This window comes from Saimiri boliviensis, chromosome 21 (assembly GCF_048565385.1).
Source record: "Saimiri boliviensis isolate mSaiBol1 chromosome 21, mSaiBol1.pri, whole genome shotgun sequence".
Lineage (NCBI taxonomy): Eukaryota > Metazoa > Chordata > Mammalia > Primates > Cebidae > Saimiri > Saimiri boliviensis.
The window spans coordinates 28,237,749-28,257,078 of NC_133469.1; the positions used below are offsets into that span (position 1 = coordinate 28,237,749).

The window sequence follows — 19,330 nt, forward strand, 5'->3', positions numbered from 1 at the left end:
CTATTGTGCACATTAAAAAGAACCCCCCCCCCCCACTTTTCAGAATGTTTGAAAACTTTAAAAAAAAAACCTTACCTTTGTTTAACGTTGGATGCAATAAATGAGCTTGGCTTTAAAAGATGCAACACTGATTGTTCTATTTGAGTACCAACATAATATGCATGAGCAGATTTAGTAAGTCTACGTAAGGAAAAAGAAAACCTGAGTGGTTATCAGGGTGTCGTTTCTCAGTCAAGATTCCTGGAGTATTTATATATATATATATTAGAAAAAAAAAAGCAACATCAAATGGTAAGGAACTCATGCCGCTAAAGCATTCACCTTAAGCAATAATGCTATAGACCTAGTATTGACAGTCTTTTAAGGAAACCATCTCTATTTCTGATGTCATTGGAATATTATCAAAATACTGTTAGCTTGCAAGCTGCCATCACTAAACATTTGCTGAGTTGCTGCCTTCAAAATGAACTACACATCTTTGGCTCACAGAAATCATATGTGGCCATCTTGCTTCCTCACCACTTTATTGATAGAATTTATAGGAGTGTGCTGTACTAGACAACAGGTATGCCTGTGTTTCCTCATCGTTCAAAATTGGTTCTGTGTGGAGATAACAGCTTTGCTGTTTTTCCTTAGTGAAACATCGCTTTCTCTGCCGTCTTCCTTGAAACGTTATAATTTGTGTGTGTTCATTGTAGCCATTTTGCCCTCCCTTTTGGAATATCATCAAAGAAAGAAAAATGGATGCCTTTTCTTTTTTTACTTGTTTTAACTTGGTAGTTTTTGGTGTTGCCACCTAAGAAATCACAAAATAATTTGAATTTTGAATTTCTGTTTTTACGGTTAGCAAAATTTACTGACAATGGAACAGATCCTCTCTGTGGAAGAAACTCAAATTAAAGACAAAAAATGCATTTTGTTCAGAATAAAAGGAGGGAAGCAATTTGTCTTGCAATGTGAGGTGAGTTTTTATTTTTTCTTAGGTGAATGTTAGAATAATTAAATATTCACCAAAGTTGGATGCCTGGCTATAAAACATTTTCTTACACCATGTTTTATCACTTGCAACTTATAAACTTAGTAAGAAAGCCTCAAGGTGTACAAGATTTTCAAGAAATTAATCATTTTTTTTTGTTTGTTTTTTGTTTTTTTGAGACAGAGTCTGGCTCTGTCACCCAGGCTAGAGTGCGGTGGCTCTGTCTTGGCTCACTGCAACCTCCACCTCCTGGGTACAAGCAATTCTCCTGCCTCAGCCTCCCAAGTTGCTGGGATTACCGGCATCTGCCACCACACCCAGCTAATTTTTGTATTTTTAGTAGAGACTGGGTTTCACTGTGTTGGCCAGGCTAGTCTTGAACTCCTGACCTCATGATCCACCTGCCTCAGCCTCCCAAAGTGCTGGGATTACAGGTGTGAGCCACCACGCCCAGCCTATTGGTTATTTTTGAAAAAGGGAAATATTATTAGAAAATGGCAGGAAGGCCGGGCGCGGTGGCTCACACCTATAATCCCAGCACTTTGGGAGGCTGAGGCGGGCAGATCACGAGGTCAAGAGATCGAGACCATTCTGGCCATAGCCAGGCGTGGTGGCACGCACCTGTGGTCCCAGCTACTCGAGAGGCTGAGGCGGAAGAATCGCTTGAACCCAGGAGACGGAGGTTGCCGTGAACCGAGATTGCGCCACTGCACTCCAGCCTGGCAACAGAGCAAGACTCCATCTCAAAAAAAAAAAAAAAAAAAAGAAATGGCAGGAGGGCGTACGTGAAATAATGTGATTACCCTATCTGGAAAATCTGCTCAGTATTTAATGGGGCCTAGAATTTTATTTGTTCTATAACTTTGAAGATTTTTCAGCATGTTCGAAGTTAAGGTTTACATATTTAGATAAATATAAAATGGCCAACTGAAATGCCATCTTAAGGGAAATGTCGTCTGTCTTTTCCTCAAAGTTGCATTCTATCACAAATTTCATTCCTGGACACTAGAGTACTAGTGGACGTGTGTGGTTTAAGAGAGCATATTTAGAGAAATAAACAAGTATTAGATGCAAAAAATTATTTTTACTAACCTCATGACTACATTACATACATGAATATATATTTAAATTTACTTTTAATTTGTCAAAACTTTCCCCCCTATATTATTAAAGGCTTCCGTTGTTTTAGAAATCAAAAGTCATCTCTGAGCAAATTAAAGGCAGTGATTCTCAGAGTGGGATTGTACTGGAATCACATGAAGGGTTTTAAAGTGGCCTTTCCCTGCTCTTTTCAAGAGGTTCTGGAGAAGGAGGCAGCACGATCCATTAGCTAGGAACGCCACCGGGGGTGGACACATGGGGTGTGCTTCCTTCAGGGGTTCCAGGGATGCTGGTATTCAACAGAGGCATCCCCCGCTGTTGGCAAAACGGGCGAGCCCATCACAACGTCTGCCTTTGTGTCCCCACTCAGAGTGATCCAGAGTTCGTGCAGTGGAAGAAGGAGTTGAACGAAACCTTCAAGGAGGCGCAGCGACTGTTGCGTCGCGCCCCGAAGTTCCTCAACAAACCTCGGTCCAACACCGTGGAGCTCTCGAAGCCCTCCCTCTGTCACAGAAACAGCAATGGCCTCTAGCACCTAGCCACAGGGAGGGTCCTTGAGGAGGACACACCAGGCTCTCAGCCTTTTGGGGTGAATGAGGATGAGACGTCTGACCTATTCACTACTGGGACTCCTGCAGGCTCCCGAGCGGAGTCGGGACGCTTCGGCTTGGGGTCAGCCCGGCTCCCTGCCTTGTCACATCTGTCCCCAGGCAAAACTACTGAAGAAATAAAAAATCTTTTTCTCTGCTACACACTTTGGTACCTATGAACCTAGAACTTGAAGTGACTCCTACTTACCACGTGAATTTTTCTGTCTGATATCAGACACTTCTAAGACTTTCCAGACTGGACTTTGAAGATGTTCAGTGTGAGGTCACACATTGCCCAAAGCACTGCCGACTTTTATCCCTACTCACTGCTGATTTTCTAGGTCTTTGCTCCGTACTACTGGGGGATGGGAGAGCCACGGTACGTTCCGTGCACCTCACCACTGACTTCGTGTCCTGGGGTTCAAAGTTGAAGATATTTTCTGATGATCTTAGAAGCTGAAGATCTTTCTGCGCACGGGCCCTCCTGGGAACTGCACCCACACGACTGCCCTGCCTCTGACCAGTCTGTTCCGGGGCCCCCTCAGCCAGGTGGGAATGACGGAGACATCATCTCCAAGTAGCTGGGATTAACTACTCACTGAAGGCATTTGTCCATCCATCGTTGGAAAGATTGACACTGCTTCTGAAGGACAGGCAGTGGAGTTTTAGGTTTCAGGGGCAAAGAGCATTTTTCAAAAGCCTTTGAGTCCGGTGCACGCAAGTCAGCGAGCCGTACCTGGCGTGCAGGAACACTTGTGGGTGAGTCGGTCTCGGGTCTCCACCATTAGTAATTGTGTGACAGTCCTTGTGGTTCCTTCTGCCTGACCCTGGGAGACATATCAGGAATGGGTGTGCAAAAGCAGGTCTGTTTTACGTCTTAGTATGATTCAAGATGAATTGTATTGAAAAAAATGCCGAAGAATGAATGTCAAAATGGGTTAACTGTATACTGACTTTCATGTCGTCATCCGTCTGTCATGAATGAATGACACTTTGCACTGGGCTGGTGAACGACAGGGAGGGCCTCAGGGCATAAAGGCTTTCTGCTGGGTCCCAGCAGCATCTGCCTGATGAAGTCTGTTTTCTCCCCCTGCCTTCAGGCCCCATTGATACCCCCAAACAGATGCTGGGTTGAGAACCAGGAGGCGCAGTGAACCCGCCGTCATCAGTCTTGAAAGAAGGTCATTTGACAAGTCCACTCGTTTGTCCCATTCTTGCAGTGGTTTCAGTGTATGTCCTTAACTACTAACAGGATAAATAACTTGACATCACAATCGTCCTTGATACTTTCAGTGGTTCCAGATCTTTGTTTTTATACTTATGTGCTGTCTTCATGGGCAAAGTAAGTACTTTTTAATGCGGTTATGTTGAGAGTTCAGATGACAGTTTGCCAAAAGGGTCCAGTCCATTGTTTCATAAGAGTTACTTCGCAAAAAAAATAATGTGGGGGTTTGTTGTCTATCTCAACTGCTAGCAGGGGCTTAAATTAACATCTGTTTTCCACTATCTGTTATTTCCAGTGTGGGAGGAGGGATGTACGGCTTATATGCATTCTCCTTATTTAAAAGGGAAGACTGGTATTCACATTCTGTTTAAACACACACACACACACGCACACACACACACATACACACACGGTGGGAGGGATGTACGGCTTATATGCATTCTCTTTATTTAAAAGGGAAGACTGGTATTCACATTCTGTTTAAACACAAACACACACACACACCCCAGAAGCAGAAAAGCCATTGTTCTCAAAGCGTGAATGTCTTCCCAGCCCTGGTTAATTACAGCTGTGACTGGTGCCATTCCTGTCTGCATCTCAAGCTCGTGGGTCCTCAGCACGTGCAGCTGGGCAAGCACTGGGCCTCCTGCCTCTCCGACATCTCCAGGATAAAGGGCCTCCTGCTGACTCCACCAGGGCCTGGGCTTAACGTCTAATATCTCATACCTAGAGCGTGAGCTCCGCAAACGTATTGAAAAAGATTATTCCACTTTCCCCATTCTTGTTCTAAAATTGAGCCAATCCACATCTCTTTCAAAAACAAAAATTTTTGCTCTAAGCCTCATCTCTCTTTAGAAAAGATACACGAATTGGAAAATACCCTGAGAGTCCTTTTCCTTCAGACTTACTCCAAGGAAACTTTGACATTTCCCAGCTCACATTTGCTTCGTAATGATATGGCTGAGAAGCGCATCTGGATGTCATTTATTAAACACACTTTGTGAGATTAGGTTGAGCTGCTTCTGAGGGTGGCACCAATTGTGTTGGGGTCCGGTGTGAGGATCCCTGAGGGGCGTGTCTTCTGCCAGCATGTGGCGATGGGGGTGTTTCTGCGACAGACGGAGGATACCACTGTGCCTGCACCTGGTGCTTGCATGGCCGGCAGAGAAGTCAGTTGGATGAAACATCGTGGTATACTTGGCTGTTACTTATTTTTTTAATTTTGGGAGTCCGGGCCTTTGCTCTGTCACCCAGGCTGGAGAGCAGTGGCATGATTGTGGCTCACTTTCAGCCTTGAATTCCTAGGTTCAAGCAGTCCACCCACCTCAGCCTCCTGAGTAGCTAGGGCTACAGATGTATGCATGCCACCTTTCTTGGCTAGTCTATTTTTGGGGTAGAGACGGGGGTCTCGCTGTATTGCCCAGGCTGGTCTTGAACTCTTGGGCTCAAACGATCCTCCTTCCTTGGCCTCTCAAAATTCCTAGATGTTCACCCTTCTTACACTCCAGCTATTAAAAAGGACAAAATTCAGCCCACGTTTTCTCATTATCTTAGATTTCTGTGGTTGGGATATTTTAACATTGATGAGAAAAATAATTGAGGTTAATATTTTATTTTTACAAAATCATGTTGTAAGAAGTCTTGATTTCAGGATTCAAAAGAATCAGTAAAGCAAAGCCTATAAGTAATAGATTATTTTAAGCTGCTATGTAAGACACATATGGAATAAATTAAAAACTTTCGTGAATTCAGGTTTATTATTTTTGACCTAAAACACACTCTTTGGTTCGTGTATCCCATCATGTCACAGGGGCTCACTGGTTTTTCCTCCTTTGTCATATTTAAATATCACTTTCAACAAAACCTCTACAAGTCAGCTTCTTCTTTCAACGTTAATGCAAAGTGTTCATGCCTCTGATGGGTCCATTCACTGACATAACAGTTTCAAATCCTCTGTATAAAAAGAAGGGGCCAAATACCCAGTGAGAAAGCACCGACGGAAGGAAGCGTTCTGCTCAAGACGGCGGCAGCAGCAAGCAAGAGTCTTGTTTGTTACAAACAAGATTCAGCTTGAGTTCTGGTCTGACATATGCCAGATGGATATTAGAAACACCTTTTCAGGCCACATTGGCCATCTACAAAGTATTGTTTACCAATTGACGACAAGAATTTAACTAGATTCAAAAGACCCAGAGTGGTTTTCCTCTGCTTTTTACAGTTTCACGCAGATTTTGTAGCTGGGCCAATTCAACACATTTTACTTTTGAGTAGAATTGATTTTTCTAATGTTTCAGAATTTTAACCTACCAAGGGAAAAAAAAGCCCAGCATTCTCAGAATCTGGCCTTTCTCGCGTGATGTAAACCTGTAGAAATGCTTTGAAGTTGCTGGTGTGATTTAATCATATGCCGTGTTGTCTCGGCGATGTTCAGGGAAATGTTTCCATGTCATTCCGAAATGCTTAATGAATTAACACCTCCCACCCTGAATGAGGGGTTGACTTGTGGAGATGATCTGGGCTTGGCTGGGACCTGTGATAAGTGGAGGCTGGATGGGTGTCACCGAGAGAACAGTAGTAGACATGGGGCGAAGGAAGAAAGAGGTTGCTTTTAAATCATTACACCATAAAGCACCAAGGAAATAACTGAGTTCAAATAGGTGAGGTTTTTCCCCTGTAGCAAGAGATTTTTCCTTACACTAATTATTCTAAGACTTGGTCACTTTGTTTGCTGAACTCATTCAGAAGCCATTTGCTGCCTATCAGAACTTTCCAGAGAAGTGCTTTTGCCTCTGCCTGACCTCTGGCACCCATCCGTGAGGGCACAGGGGACCCAGGGCTAAAGCAGCACCAGGCCATCTCCTGGTGTGTGCATTTTGCAGCCCCCAAGGTGGAGCGGTGGTGACTGGATCACTGTGAACGCATTGCCCCATTGGTCAAATGGGGACATTGTTACAAATCCATTGAAGTCCTGGTAAATCTCTCAGAAGAGCAGGCCTCTTCCGTTCTGCCCCGCTCACCCTAACGATGAGTTACCAGCCTGGGCAACACAGCAAGACTCCCGTCTCTACAAAAAAAAAAAAAAAAAAATTTAAAGTAATTAACTAACAGTTAAATTTTTACCTAGAGATTTAACATGATTTTTTTCCCTCCTATGTAAAGTTTACTGGAGAGACTTGAAATAATTACTTAAATTCATGTTAATATGATTAAAAAAAAAAAAAACCCAAGTCACATTTTAACAAAGTGTACTACGGAATGAATGAAATTTGCACTCTAAAGTGGTACTCCTTGGCTTCCTCCAGTCATAGTGAACTTTATGTTTTCTCTTTCCCTAAAGACTAAGGTAACTGTTTCGTTTTAGCAGAATAGCAGAGATTGCCGCTCCTGCAGGCTCCCACAGCTGGCCCAGTGGTGGTGCGTTTTTGACCTAGCTGTGTTAGCATTGATTGAGAAATGTCAGACCCCAAATTTTAAATTGCCTTTATTAAAAACAAACAAAAAACCTATAGAAAATAGGTTAAGAGTATATACATTTCATCAAACACACATATAGGGGGAAAAATCCTTCATTTTAGAATTAAATAACTCAGCTTTGTATAGTAGAGTTAGCTCTCTGATGTCTAACCATCTCAAAATCATCTCTGAAAACCAGTAACTATGCTTCCATTTTTTATTTTGTCCTAAACACGAGATGTCTTTGATGTAAGGGTAGGGAATGGAGACATATTTTCAATTGTGTATTTGTATTACAAATAACTTGAAATTTACTTTCTTAGTTGATTTTATTAAATGATGTACATATTATATGTGGTTTATAAGCTCAACACTGGCCATTTTTTTAGTTTTATTGTTAAATGGTATTTTTCTATGTTTAATTATAATAGCTTTGGCTTTTTCTGGATAGCATAAAGATCACTGAACTATATATATATAAGAAACAAGAGTTCTATTTTAGCACAAAAGCATTTTATATTATTTATTGAATCCATCAGTTTGTTTTCATCAAAACCATTCCATCTTATTTCTGCTCCTTTTTATTTGTATAGTTTGTTATTTAAAGAAATGGCAGTCCTTCCTGTTCTTAATACAGTAAAATGGAAATAACGCACGTAGCAATGTGGGCCAGCACCTCCCCTCCCCACCATGGACTGCTCTCAACAACAGTCGATCTTCTGGTCCGTGCTGAGAGGCGTGCGCACGGCTTTTGTCACATCGGGCAGCAAACTTGCTGTGAGATAATGCTTTCATCTACCTCTTCGGAAGGCTTCTTGCTTGCTGACATGCACCCCAAAGGTTTTATTCTGGACTGGCTATCTCGTAAGAGCATTTCTGTAAGACTTCACAGTGTAATTCTCTTGGAACCTAGGTTTGTTTCTAAAGCCACAGAATTGTCCAGGAGCCCCTGCGTGTGGCGTGCGTGGGGCAGGTGGCTATCCCCTCCCGTGTTGTTAGTGATCCCTGCGGATTGAGGTACAATTGCACAGCATCATTGATTCCCCTCATTGTACCAAAACCCCACATCAGCCTTGCCACTGCCTTAAGATTTGATGATTGCACCTGATTACCCACCCACTAAACAGAAAGGCCACCATCATGCTTTCAAAAAGGCAAGCTGCATTTAGAAACACTGCTTTTAGGAGTAGCACATTTGAGTGTGACATCCCCCACCCTACAGTCACTATTTCAAAATGGTTTCAAAAATGGGGTCTTAAATGTCAGCGCCCTCATGCATGAATAAAACTTTGTCAGAGGTCTCCTATTTGAATGGACCCTTGAGGATTTACGTGAAATAGAATGAAGTCCTGTCTCTCTGAGAGAACGTGCCTCCTCACTCATTTGTCTCTGTCTGTTTTCATAGCCATCAATATAGTAATGTATTTACTATGTTCTTGGCAAACTAGAATACCCTTAAAGAAATCTGTTTTCTATTGTGCATTGCTCTACAAAGTGAAGCCGGTAAACTAGATACTGTAAATCTAGATATTGTACCTAGAAAAATTATCATTGGTTCTATCTCTTTTTGTATCTATTGTGCCAGGGAAGGTTTATAACCCCTTCTCAGTATACACTTACTAGTGCACGTCTGAAATAGCATCCCACAGGAGATACAGCTCCACAGCCGAGGTCACCTGTCCTGTGTGGGGCACATCATCAGTTAGCACCACCGTTTTTAGTTACTTTGGAGCTGCTGGACTGGTTTTCTGTGTTGGTAAATTGCTGATATAAATCTCAATAAAAAGGATCTGTACCAAAATACCTACTTCAGTGTGCTGTTTTTCCCCTCAATTAAAAGCTGCATTTCTTTACCAAGCTGTTAAGATACCAGAGAGTGACTGATTGGAAAGAATCCCGACTCGGGGGGTGGGGGTGGGGGGCGGAATTCACGCAAAGGCTGATTTGATATAGAGGAGGAAGGGGGCTGCCGAAAGCGTTTCTGCTGATTTGGTAGGTTGTTGGAGCATCACTGGTTTCAGGGTTTGGGGGACCAGCGCTTGTGCCCCCTGAATAACACGCTGCAAATGAAGAGCCTGGAGCTCCAGACGGTGAGGAAACACAATTGGTCTCTCTCATCTCCACTTTATCTAGAAGCTATCCGGTGCTCCCCAGCCCACCACTGGGACAGCTTTGGATTCCCTCCCAGAAGACAAGACCCCTTGCTCCCTATCCCTGCTCCCATGGAAATGTGCTGGGATCTCCCCGTGGTGCCTGTCACTATACACCAGAAATCCAAGGTGGCAGTCCCCAAGCCATAGCTGTCTAGGCACGACTGTCTGCCTGTAGGTCCCTGTGGGTCAAGGGCAGATTGGGTATCTCCTGTCTTTAAGCTGGAGGGGAAATATACCCTCTCTCTTGCTAGTTCAGGAAAGAAGGAAGCCACTGAGTAACCCTGGAGTATATTTGTGCCTGCCACTTTGAAAACCATTTTGCAAAATAGTTGATGGGGGACCCAGCTATGGAGTGTGTAGCTACGTCCATGGGGAGGAGGTGACAGCCATCCTGGTGCCCTTGGTCTAATGTGTTATGTAACTGAGGGCAGCTGGATATTGGAGTTCAAAGAACCCAGCACTCCAACCCCTCTCAAGAGCTGCAGAAATCAAGTCACTCCCTTGGGAGCCAGAAGGTGGGCCAATAGCTTCAGGATCTCCACTCCCAGCATGATCCTCTTGGACAAGCTCTTTGGCCCTCAGTTTTCTCACCCTTGTGTTATGAGGGTTGACTTAGAGGATCCTGAAAGGTCATCCAAGCCAAAAACATCCTCCGTCTCTGAGTAGAGGTAAGTGACATGTTGAGGCTGCAATAAGGAAATGCTCTCCCAAGTCCTAGGCTCCTCGTACGTTGCATTAGGAGTAATCATGTTAATATCCCCCTTTAAACTCTGAGTTCCTGGATGCCAGAGCCCGGCAACTATGTATTGAATTTGAGAAGAGCCATCTAACAACTGCAAGGCTTTCTGTCCCTGCGTGCTTACCAGTTTGGATATTGGAGTTCTTAAAAAAAAAAAAAGGTTTTCAGGCCAGGCACGGTGGCTTATGCCTGTAATCCCAGCACCTTGAGAGTTAGAGGCAGGAGGATCACTTGAGCCCAGGCATTTGAGTCCAGCCTGAGCAGCGTAGCAAGACCCCATCTCTACAAAATAAAAATAAAAATCTAGCCACGCGTGGTGGCGCATGCCTATGGTCCCAGCTACTCTGGAGGCTGATGCAGGAGGATTGCTTGAGCCCTGGAGGCGGAGGCTGCAGTGAGCTGTGATTGCGCCACTGCACTTCAGCCTGGGCAACTGAGACCCTCTTTAAAAAAAAGAAAAGTTTCTCAGCCAAATTATTCGGCTATTTCCAGAGATCAGATTCACCAAATGAAACCTTCAGCTTTTACTTTGTGCGCACATATACGGTTTTGGACATGCGCATAATTAGTGAAATCCATGAGGGGAAATTTAATGACTCATTTTTGGTGTGTTTTTAATGTTTAATTTTTGTGGGTAATAGTAGGTGTATATATTTGGGGTACACGAGGCAGTTTGATACAGGCAGGCAATATGTAATATCCCACCAGGGAAAGTGGGATATCCATCACCTCAAACATTCCTCCTTTCTTTGTGTTACAAACATTCCCCTTATATGCTTGCAGTTGTTTTAACATATATAACACATGATTGTTGTCTAAAGTCACTTTATGGTGCTATTAAATACTGCATCTGATTTATTAAACTAGGTTTTTGCATCCATTGACCATGCCCGAACTACCCTTCCTAGGCTCTGGTAACTATCATTCAACTGTATCTCCATGAGATTGATCGTTTTAATTTTTAACTCCCACAAATGCATGGGAACAAGCAATACTCGTCTGTCTGTGCTTGGCTTATTTCACTTTACATAATGTCTTACATTTCCTTCCATTTTGGACATGTTGCCAACGACAAATGACAAGGTCTCTTTTTTTCTTTTTTTTTTGAGACGGAGTCTGGCTCTGTCACCCAGGTTGGAGTGCAGTGGCATGATCTTGGCTCACTGCAACCTCCACCTCCCAGGTTCGAGCGATTCTCCTGCGTCAGCCTCCCAAGTAGCTGGGATTACAGGTGTGTGCCACCCACCGAGCTAAATTTTGTATTTTTAGTAGAGACGGGGTTTCACTGTGTTGGCCAGGCTGGTCTTGAACTGCTGACCTTGTGATCCACCCACCTCGGCCTCCCAAAGTGCTGGGATTACAAGTGTGAGTCACCGCATCCGGCCGATCTCATTCTTTTTATGGTTGAATAGTACTCCATTTGTATATGTACCACATTTTTTAAAAATCCATTTGGTGGGCGTTTAGATTGATTCCAAACCTTGGCTGTTGTAATAGTGCTGCAATAAAATGGAATGTCTTCAATATACTGATTTCCTTTCATTGGGGTATATACCTAACAGTGGAATTGCTGCATCATATGCCAATTCTAGTTTTAGTTTTTTGAGGAATTTTTTTTTTTTTTTTGAGACAGAGTCTCACTCTGTCACCCAGGCTGGAGTGCAATGGCATGATCTCGGCTCACTGTAACCTCCACCTCCTGGCGTTCAAGCAATTCTCCTGCCTCAGCTTCCCGAGTAGCTGGGACTACAGGTGCATGCTGCCACACCTGACTAATTTTTGGATTTTTTAGTAGAGACAGGGTTTCACCATATTGGCCAGACTGGTCTTGAACTCCTGATCTTGTGATATGCCCACCTTGGCCTCCCAAAGCGCTGGGATTATAGGCGTGAGCCACTGCACCCCGCCACAGTTGGATTTTTTGATGCTGCTGCTTTTGGATAGTCTGTCTGCTTTACGGAGAAGCAGATTCGAGATGTCCTTTCCACCTGGTAGAGGTGCAGTTAATGTTACCTCTTTGTCAGCTGGGCTAACTCTTAAAATGACCTGTAGCGTTTTTAGGGGTTTCACCTTTCAGATTCCTATTGCCTTGAGCTTATTCTCGGCCAGGCCCGGAAAATGAAGTCACAGATGCAAGTACCTGGTATTCGATTCTAACTGCCTTTTTAGAGTTACTCTGAGCGTTTCACTTGCAGGCAGTTCCAAGCTTCATCATCAGATTTCAGAACTGGAGGTTTAAGCTCTTAAGATTGAGGAGGGACTCCTTTTCTTTTTTTTTTTTTTTCAAAGTATAGTTTCATTCTTGTCACCTGGGCTGGAGTGCTGTGGTGCAATCTCAGCTCACTGTAACCTCTGCCTCTGGGGTTCAAGCGATTCTCCTGTCTCAGCCTCCCTAGTAGCAGAGATTACAGATGCCCACCACCATGTCCGGCTAATTTTTTTTTTGTATTTTTAGTAGAGACAGGATTTCACCATTGGTCAGGCTGGTCTTGAACTCCTGACCTCAGGTGATCCGCCCGCCTCGGCCTCCCAGAGTGCTGGGATTACAGGTGCGAGCCACCAAGCCCAGCCGCTTAACTTTTTTGGTGCCTAAGTTTCCCTACTCTGAAAGTGGGGCTGGGGAAAAACCCACTTCAGGGGGAATGTTAAGTGGGTTTGTGAAAGCCCTGGGTGCCTGGGATGTGATCATCACTACCTAGACATTAGGTCTGTTTACATCAGGCGTCCCCAGACTTTTTACACAGGGGGCCAGTTCACTGTCCCTCAGACCATTGGAGGGCCGCCCCATACTGTGCTCCTCTCACTGACCACCAATGAAAGAGGTGCCCCTTCCTGAAGTGCAGCGGGGGGCCGGATAAATGGCCTCAGGGGGGCCGCAGTTTGGGGACGCCTGGTTTACATGGACTGCTTGTTGACCAAAAGGCATCAGCATTCATGCAAGTTCCTTTCTTTTCTTCCAGAGTGTGCCTGGCGTGTAGAATCGGCCAGTCCTCCTCCTCACCCAGTTCCTGCAGCCTCCGGTTATCTGTGTGGGCAGAGGCGGGAGTGTGGGTGTGTGACCTGCTCTGGGACAGGGATGACGAGAAGAGCATGTGCTTGTGTCCGGAGCTGTCCCCTTCCCTGCTCAGGGGCCACCAAATATGTCCATGGTCTCGGCTGCCTGGTCCACGGCCACCCTGGGCTGCCGTCTCCTGGCCAGACCTGCAGCCCACAAGCTAATTTTAGAAATGACTGGTCGACTCAGCTGCTGCTATCACATTGGCCCAGAAGGAGGGTGGGGGGAGGACGGGCCGGGGAGGGGCAGCGAGGGCAGGGATGCGTGTGTGTGTGTGCCGAGGGGTGCTCCTTCGCTCCTGCTCTCCCGGGCTGCTGGGTTCCCTTTGTGACCACCTGGGGCGACGTCTTAGACAGTCGTGGTTCCTGTGATCTGTGTCCTCTTTGCAGAAGGTACTGTTGGGCTGGGTTTTCGATGGGCACCTCGTGAGCCGATGGGCAAGTCTGAATTTTCAGGAATGTGCTGTCGGGGGCTGCGGTGGCAGGGCCTCCGGGTTTGGGTCTATTTTAGGCCTTTCTGCTGTTGAGAGCTTCCGAGGCCCGAGGCCTCTGCTGGATGCCCGTGCTGCTCAATTTGAAAACGAGAGCGTCTCGGCGGAAAGATTTTAGAACAAAACGCTGGGGCAAGTGAACATTTTTAAAAGTCCGTGTCTCCTCAGGCCCAGGCTGTTCGCTAATAATTTTTAAAAACGCGTTTAGGGTCATGAGTTAATCTCCACTGTGAATCTTTGCCGGCAGACGTCAGGGTTTCTATTTTTCCTCAACTCCCAGAGGTTTCTGCTTAACTGGTGTTGGGTTACCGTCAGGGGGGAGCCCGTCTTCCCCTTTCATGCTGCCAACTCTGTTGAGTAGGAACGTCAATTTCAGCGTTCTCTTTGAAACTGCAGATTAAGCATGTGTGAGTGTTGGGGGAAGGGTAATGGAAGTTCATGGCCGAAGGTTTCCATGTGATGCCGCCTTCCTTGAGCTCTGTCTGAGGGAAGGTGTCGTATCTGGCACCCCGGTTAGCAGGCATTTCTTTGAATGAAGAAGATTCACAGGTCTCAGTGGCCCCGCAGTGGGGCACAAGGGGGCTATACTTTGACGTGGAGCTCCCTCCCAGGAGAGGAGAAGACCTCACCAGCTCCAGGCCTCTGGGCTGCTGCCTTCCTGCAGCTTTCCCGTGGAGGAGGCCAGGAGTGGGGAGCCCAGGCAGTCCTGGTCAGCTGCCCAGCCTGGCCTCAACCCTCAGCTACAGGAGCCTTGACTTTTAGCCCATAGGGCCTGGAAAATGAGGCTGTTCCTTTCACTTTGGGCTTGTTCAGAAAGCTGCTGCCTCATTCAGTGCACCAGCTCAAGGAGGCTGAGTGGCCCACGAGGGCTTCTGGAGTCCAATAAGGATGGTGGTTCCCTTGGGCGCTGGTACACGTTGCTGATGTACATTGTCTTCTCCTGTGGCTGGGTACCATGTGCAGTGTGTACCATGGGAACAGAACACAGAGGGCTCTATGTCTGATTAGGCTATGGATGAGTTCTAGAAAATAATAGTGAGGAGGAGAGAAAGAAAAGAAAATGGAGGAGGAGAAGGAGGAGGAGGAGGAGGAAGAGACGCAGGAGCAGAAAGAGGAGAATCGGAAGAATGGCAAAGGGGAAGGCCAAGAGGCCGAGGGGTGGAGGAGGGAGGAGAAAGGAGGAGGAAGAGGAGGACAGGGAGTTGCTGGACCCCTGGACTTTGAAGGGCTGCATGTTACCAATCAACAGATATTTGCCGTCACCTGCCTCCAGGTCTGGTCACCTTGAATGTCCTATTTGGGCTCTGTAACCTTGGGAGAGTCCTCTCCCCAGTTGGAACTCAGTTTCTCCTTCTAAAACCTGAGAGGGGGCTGGGCGCAGTGGCTCTTGCTTGTAATCCCAGCACTTTGGGAGGCCGAGGCAGGCGGATTGCCTGAGGTCAGGAGTTCGAGACCAGCCTGACCAACATGGAGAAACCCCGTCTCTTACCAAAAATACAAGATTAGCCGGGTGGAGTGGCACATGCCTGTAATCCCAACTACTCAGGAGGCTGAGGCAGGAGAATCGCTTGAACCCGGGAGGCGGAGGTTGCGGTGAGCCGAGATCGCACCAGTGCACTCCAGCCTGGGCAACAAGAGCGAAACTCCGTCTCAAAAAAACAAAACAAAAACAAAAACAGAAAAAAAAAAAAAAAAAAAAAAAAAACTCTGGGTGGGTTGGGTTAGACCACCTGTGAGGTCTTAACTGGAATTCAGCACCCAGGGAGGTGTTTCTTGAAGTGAGGGGTCGTTGACGACCTACCCATCAGACTCACGTGGGCCAAGGGTGGGGTGGGGGTGTTCTGGGCTCATCCCAGACCTATTGAACACTCCTGGGGAAGGGGCCCATAATTCACAGATTTTAAACCTCACAGGTGGTTCTGGGGCTCACCCGATTGGAGAAGAGCTTTTCCTTTGATTTGAGCCAACAAAACCACAGAAGGCTGTTGCCAGCACCTGCCCCGTCAAAACTCAGAAATTTCTACATTTCACAAACGCGGACAAGCAGCATAGCACTTTATTAGGGTGTGACTGTCACAAAGGTTTTTACAGGGCCAGCCAGTGTTCCTCCAGGGGTAAGATCAGGACTTTCTGTGGCAGTCTGAGGTGAGAACGGAGGGCCTCAAGCTGAGCAGGACCGCCTCGTGCTGCCAAAATCAGGGAGTCGGGCCTGTGAGTCTACAAGGCCAGGGTGAGACAGCCCTTCACTGGGTCCTGGTAGATACTGACAACTGCCTGAATGGCCCATTTTAAGCACATGGTTGGCTGCTGTGGTGTGTGGCATTAAATTAAATGTGAAATTAAATTATTTGAGAAATGGAAGAGGTGGGTTTGAGACCAGGGAGGATCCCCCTCCCCACCCAGAGTGCTGCCCAGTCCAACCCCTCCTGTGACAGATGGTGCAGCTGAGACACAGAGAGGGGAAGCCACTTGCTCAAGGACACACAGCTCTTCGGTAAGGGTGTTGGGCTGAGATCAGCTCCTGCTGTCATGGCTGATATTCAGGGAGCAACCAGGAGCCTCGGGTTAGAAATAATAATCAAATCTGGCTGGGTACGATGGCTCACACCTGTAATCCCAGCACTTTGGGAGGCTGAGGCAGGTGAATCACCTAAGTTCAGGAGTTCAAGACCAGCCTCACCAACACGGAGAAACTGCATCTGTACTAAAAATACAAAATTAGCTGGGTGTGGTGGCACATGCCTGTAATCTCAGCTACTCAGGAGGATGAGGCAGGAGAATTGTTTGACCCTGGGAGGCGGAGGTTGCGGTGAGCTGAGGTCTCGCCATTGCACATCAGCCTGGGCAACAAGAGCGAAACTCCGTCTCAAAAAAAAAATAATAATAATAAACAAAATCCACCATATTACCCCCACGATGAAGACCTTAAGGAAAGATTAAACCTCAGCTCTAGCTTGAATGGGGCAACAAAAATAAATTGCATCTTATTTTATTTTTATTTTGAGACAAGGGCTGGCTTCATCATCCAGGCTGGAGTGCAGTGGCGTAATCTCTGCCCACTGCAAACCTCTGCCTTCCAGGTCTAAGCCATCCTCCCATCTCAGCCTCCTGAATAGCCAGGACTACAGGAGAGCAACACTGTGCCCAGTTATACTTTTTGTAGGGATGAGGGTTTCCCCATGTTGCCCATGCTGGTCTCGAACTTGTGAGCTCAAGTGAGTCACCCTCCTCAACCTCCCAAAGAGTATGGATTACAGGCGTGGAACCACTGCACCTGGCGGAAAATGAACTTTGTTACACAAACAAGGGCTTTGGACGCCGAGATAGATTTCTTTCTCTAACATACACACGCACGCACACACACGCGTGCACACACACACGCGTGCACACACACGCACATTCAGTGTGAAGGATCCAGAGACACCATTATCTTCATCTGAATCTCCCCTCTCCCAGATCATGACTCACCCAGCTTCATAATTTTCCCTGTCTGCTCCGTTTTCCACGTGTTTCCCCTGATGCTGATTTACTTGTTAAGAACTGTAGTTTCTGGCAACAGGTGAAAGAACCTCAGGAATCGGCAAAGTGAGTTTCCCACATGGCCAGTGCTCATGCGTAGGGTAGCAGGAATTTCAAGGTTCCGGGTCTCAAGTGAATTTTTCTCTGCCCGTAAAAGACTGAATGCATTTTCAGCTGTTTCTTGGGTACCAGCTGGGGTTTGAGTTTCCATTTCATGGCGGGCAGCTGGATTAACTGTTGCGTAGAGGAGAGACGGTGGCCTGATGGGATTAAATGTCTCACTCACGCTTAATATTCCAGTGAGCTTGGCCGTGCGTTATTAGCCCCATTTTAGAAGTCGGGAAGTAAGATTTGGAGTCTGGAGTGACCCCAGGTTATGCAAGGTGAAATAGAAACAGGACTCAATACCTTTGTGCTAGAGACTGGACTGTTCAACCCAATGCAATAAACAACATCTGTTGAGCTAATAAATTATATTCACAGGGACAGATAAGAAAGCTTTTTCACATTCATTACTAATTTAATCCACTGATGATCAAGGCAGGGTAGTGATACAGTCCCAGTTTTATAGAGGAGGAAACAGAGCATCAGAGAGGTTTAGTGACTTGCGTTTCTGCCAACAGTGGATGGCTCATTTTCTCAGTTCTTTGTTACATCTAGTTATTATTCAAAGCAAAGATGATGTTGCCCTCTTTTTCTCTTGATGCTCCTTCCCATTTGTCATGATTCTTTTGGACCAGGGTTCTAGACCGGCGTCGGCGTAGATGCTGTTGATATTTGGGTTGCATACCTCCGTTGGGGACCCGTCACGTGCTTTGAACAACGGTTAGCAGCATCCCCACCCTCGACCCAGTAAATGCCAGCAGCCCCTCCTCTCCAGTTGTGACAAACCCAGATGTCTCTAAGATGTTGCCAAAAATGTCCGTTGGCAGGCACCGTCGCCACTTGGTGAGAACTATGGGTCTCGTCCAGTCCTGTCCAACAGAACTTTCTGTGATGATAGAAATCCTCCATGTCTGTGCTGTATAATATGGTAGCCAGGAGCCGTGTGACTCATACAACTGAGATGCTAAATTTTCTATTTAATTTAGTTAGAATTAATGTAAATGTGACAAGCCACATGTGGCTAGTGGCTACTGCATTAGTGCAGCTGTAGGTAGTAACACGGTAGTGGATAGAAAATTAGCCCTTTGATGGAACACTCAGTTCCTAAAATCAGTCAGGGGTGCCTGCCACCAAAAGTCTAACCAGCTTCTTGCTTCATGGGGGCAGGGAAACGCTAGGCTGGAAATGACCAATACTTGGTATACGTGCCATCCATGGCAGGCATTGCTAGTCAATCACAGCACGCTGTCTTGCTCAGCCCAGGCAGAGCTCAGAATGTTCCTCAATACAATACTCTGGGCAGCTCCCAACGACAGATCAGTTGGTGCTGTTGAGTGAAAGAAACATGATTGGACATCCTGGCACTCGGCCATGAGGCCCAGCATCTCGTCCGCCTCTAAGAGTGGCAGGATGACTCACCGGGTGGCCAGAGTGGGTGGCCAGCCTAGGCCCGTAGAGCAACCATGATACGGAGACGGGAGAGCCAATGGGCTGGAGGAGCTGAGATATTTCTTTCTAATTTCTCAAAGAAACACCCACTGCATGATTTAGCAATGGAGGCTGGCAGCCTGAGGGTGGGGCTACTGGCTGGTCAGCCACTGATATGCAAAGCATTTGAAGATTTTAATCCATCTGGGACTGAATCTGAGTCAACTGGGGACGTAGCTGCTGCAAAGGACATAGTAATAAAGCCAGGAATGGCTCAGAGGCCTACGGAGCATCTAGTCCTCAAACCTCTCCGTGAAGTGGGTAAAACCAGCACCCGCGTTTGACAGATGGAGGAGTTTGCAGACCTGAGAGGTCTGACAGCAGGCACATGAGGCCACACTTAGATCTAAGACTTCCAGGGCTGTCGTGGGCCTGTGGAAGTGCAGGAAGCCTGCTGCATAGACCCTGGGCAACCCTTTGCAGAGCGAGATGTCCA

General features: G+C 46.3%; 2 protein-coding genes across 7 annotated transcripts in view; both read left to right on the forward strand.

Moving 5' to 3' along the window:
• Nucleotides 1–9,146, forward strand: part of GRK3 (G protein-coupled receptor kinase 3) — a 144,195-nt gene extending 135,049 nt beyond the window's left edge. For all 4 annotated transcript variants that reach the window (XM_074390769.1, XM_039462500.2, XM_074390771.1 and 1 more), the window contains 2 exons: nucleotides 848–961; nucleotides 2,448–9,146. In XM_074390769.1, the coding sequence (XP_074246870.1) occupies nucleotides 848–961; nucleotides 2,448–2,609 (276 nt within the window). In that variant the 3' untranslated portion in view covers nucleotides 2,610–9,146. The remainder of the gene's footprint in view (nucleotides 1–847; nucleotides 962–2,447) is intronic.
• Nucleotides 9,147–13,523: 4,377 nt separating this feature from the next.
• MYO18B (myosin XVIIIB) overlaps nucleotides 13,524–19,330 on the forward strand; it is a 286,207-nt gene continuing 280,400 nt past the window's right edge. For all 3 annotated transcript variants that reach the window (XM_074390993.1, XM_074390995.1, XM_074390994.1), the window contains exon 1: nucleotides 13,524–13,684. The gene's annotated coding sequence lies outside the window, so the exon portion shown is untranslated. The remainder of the gene's footprint in view (nucleotides 13,685–19,330) is intronic.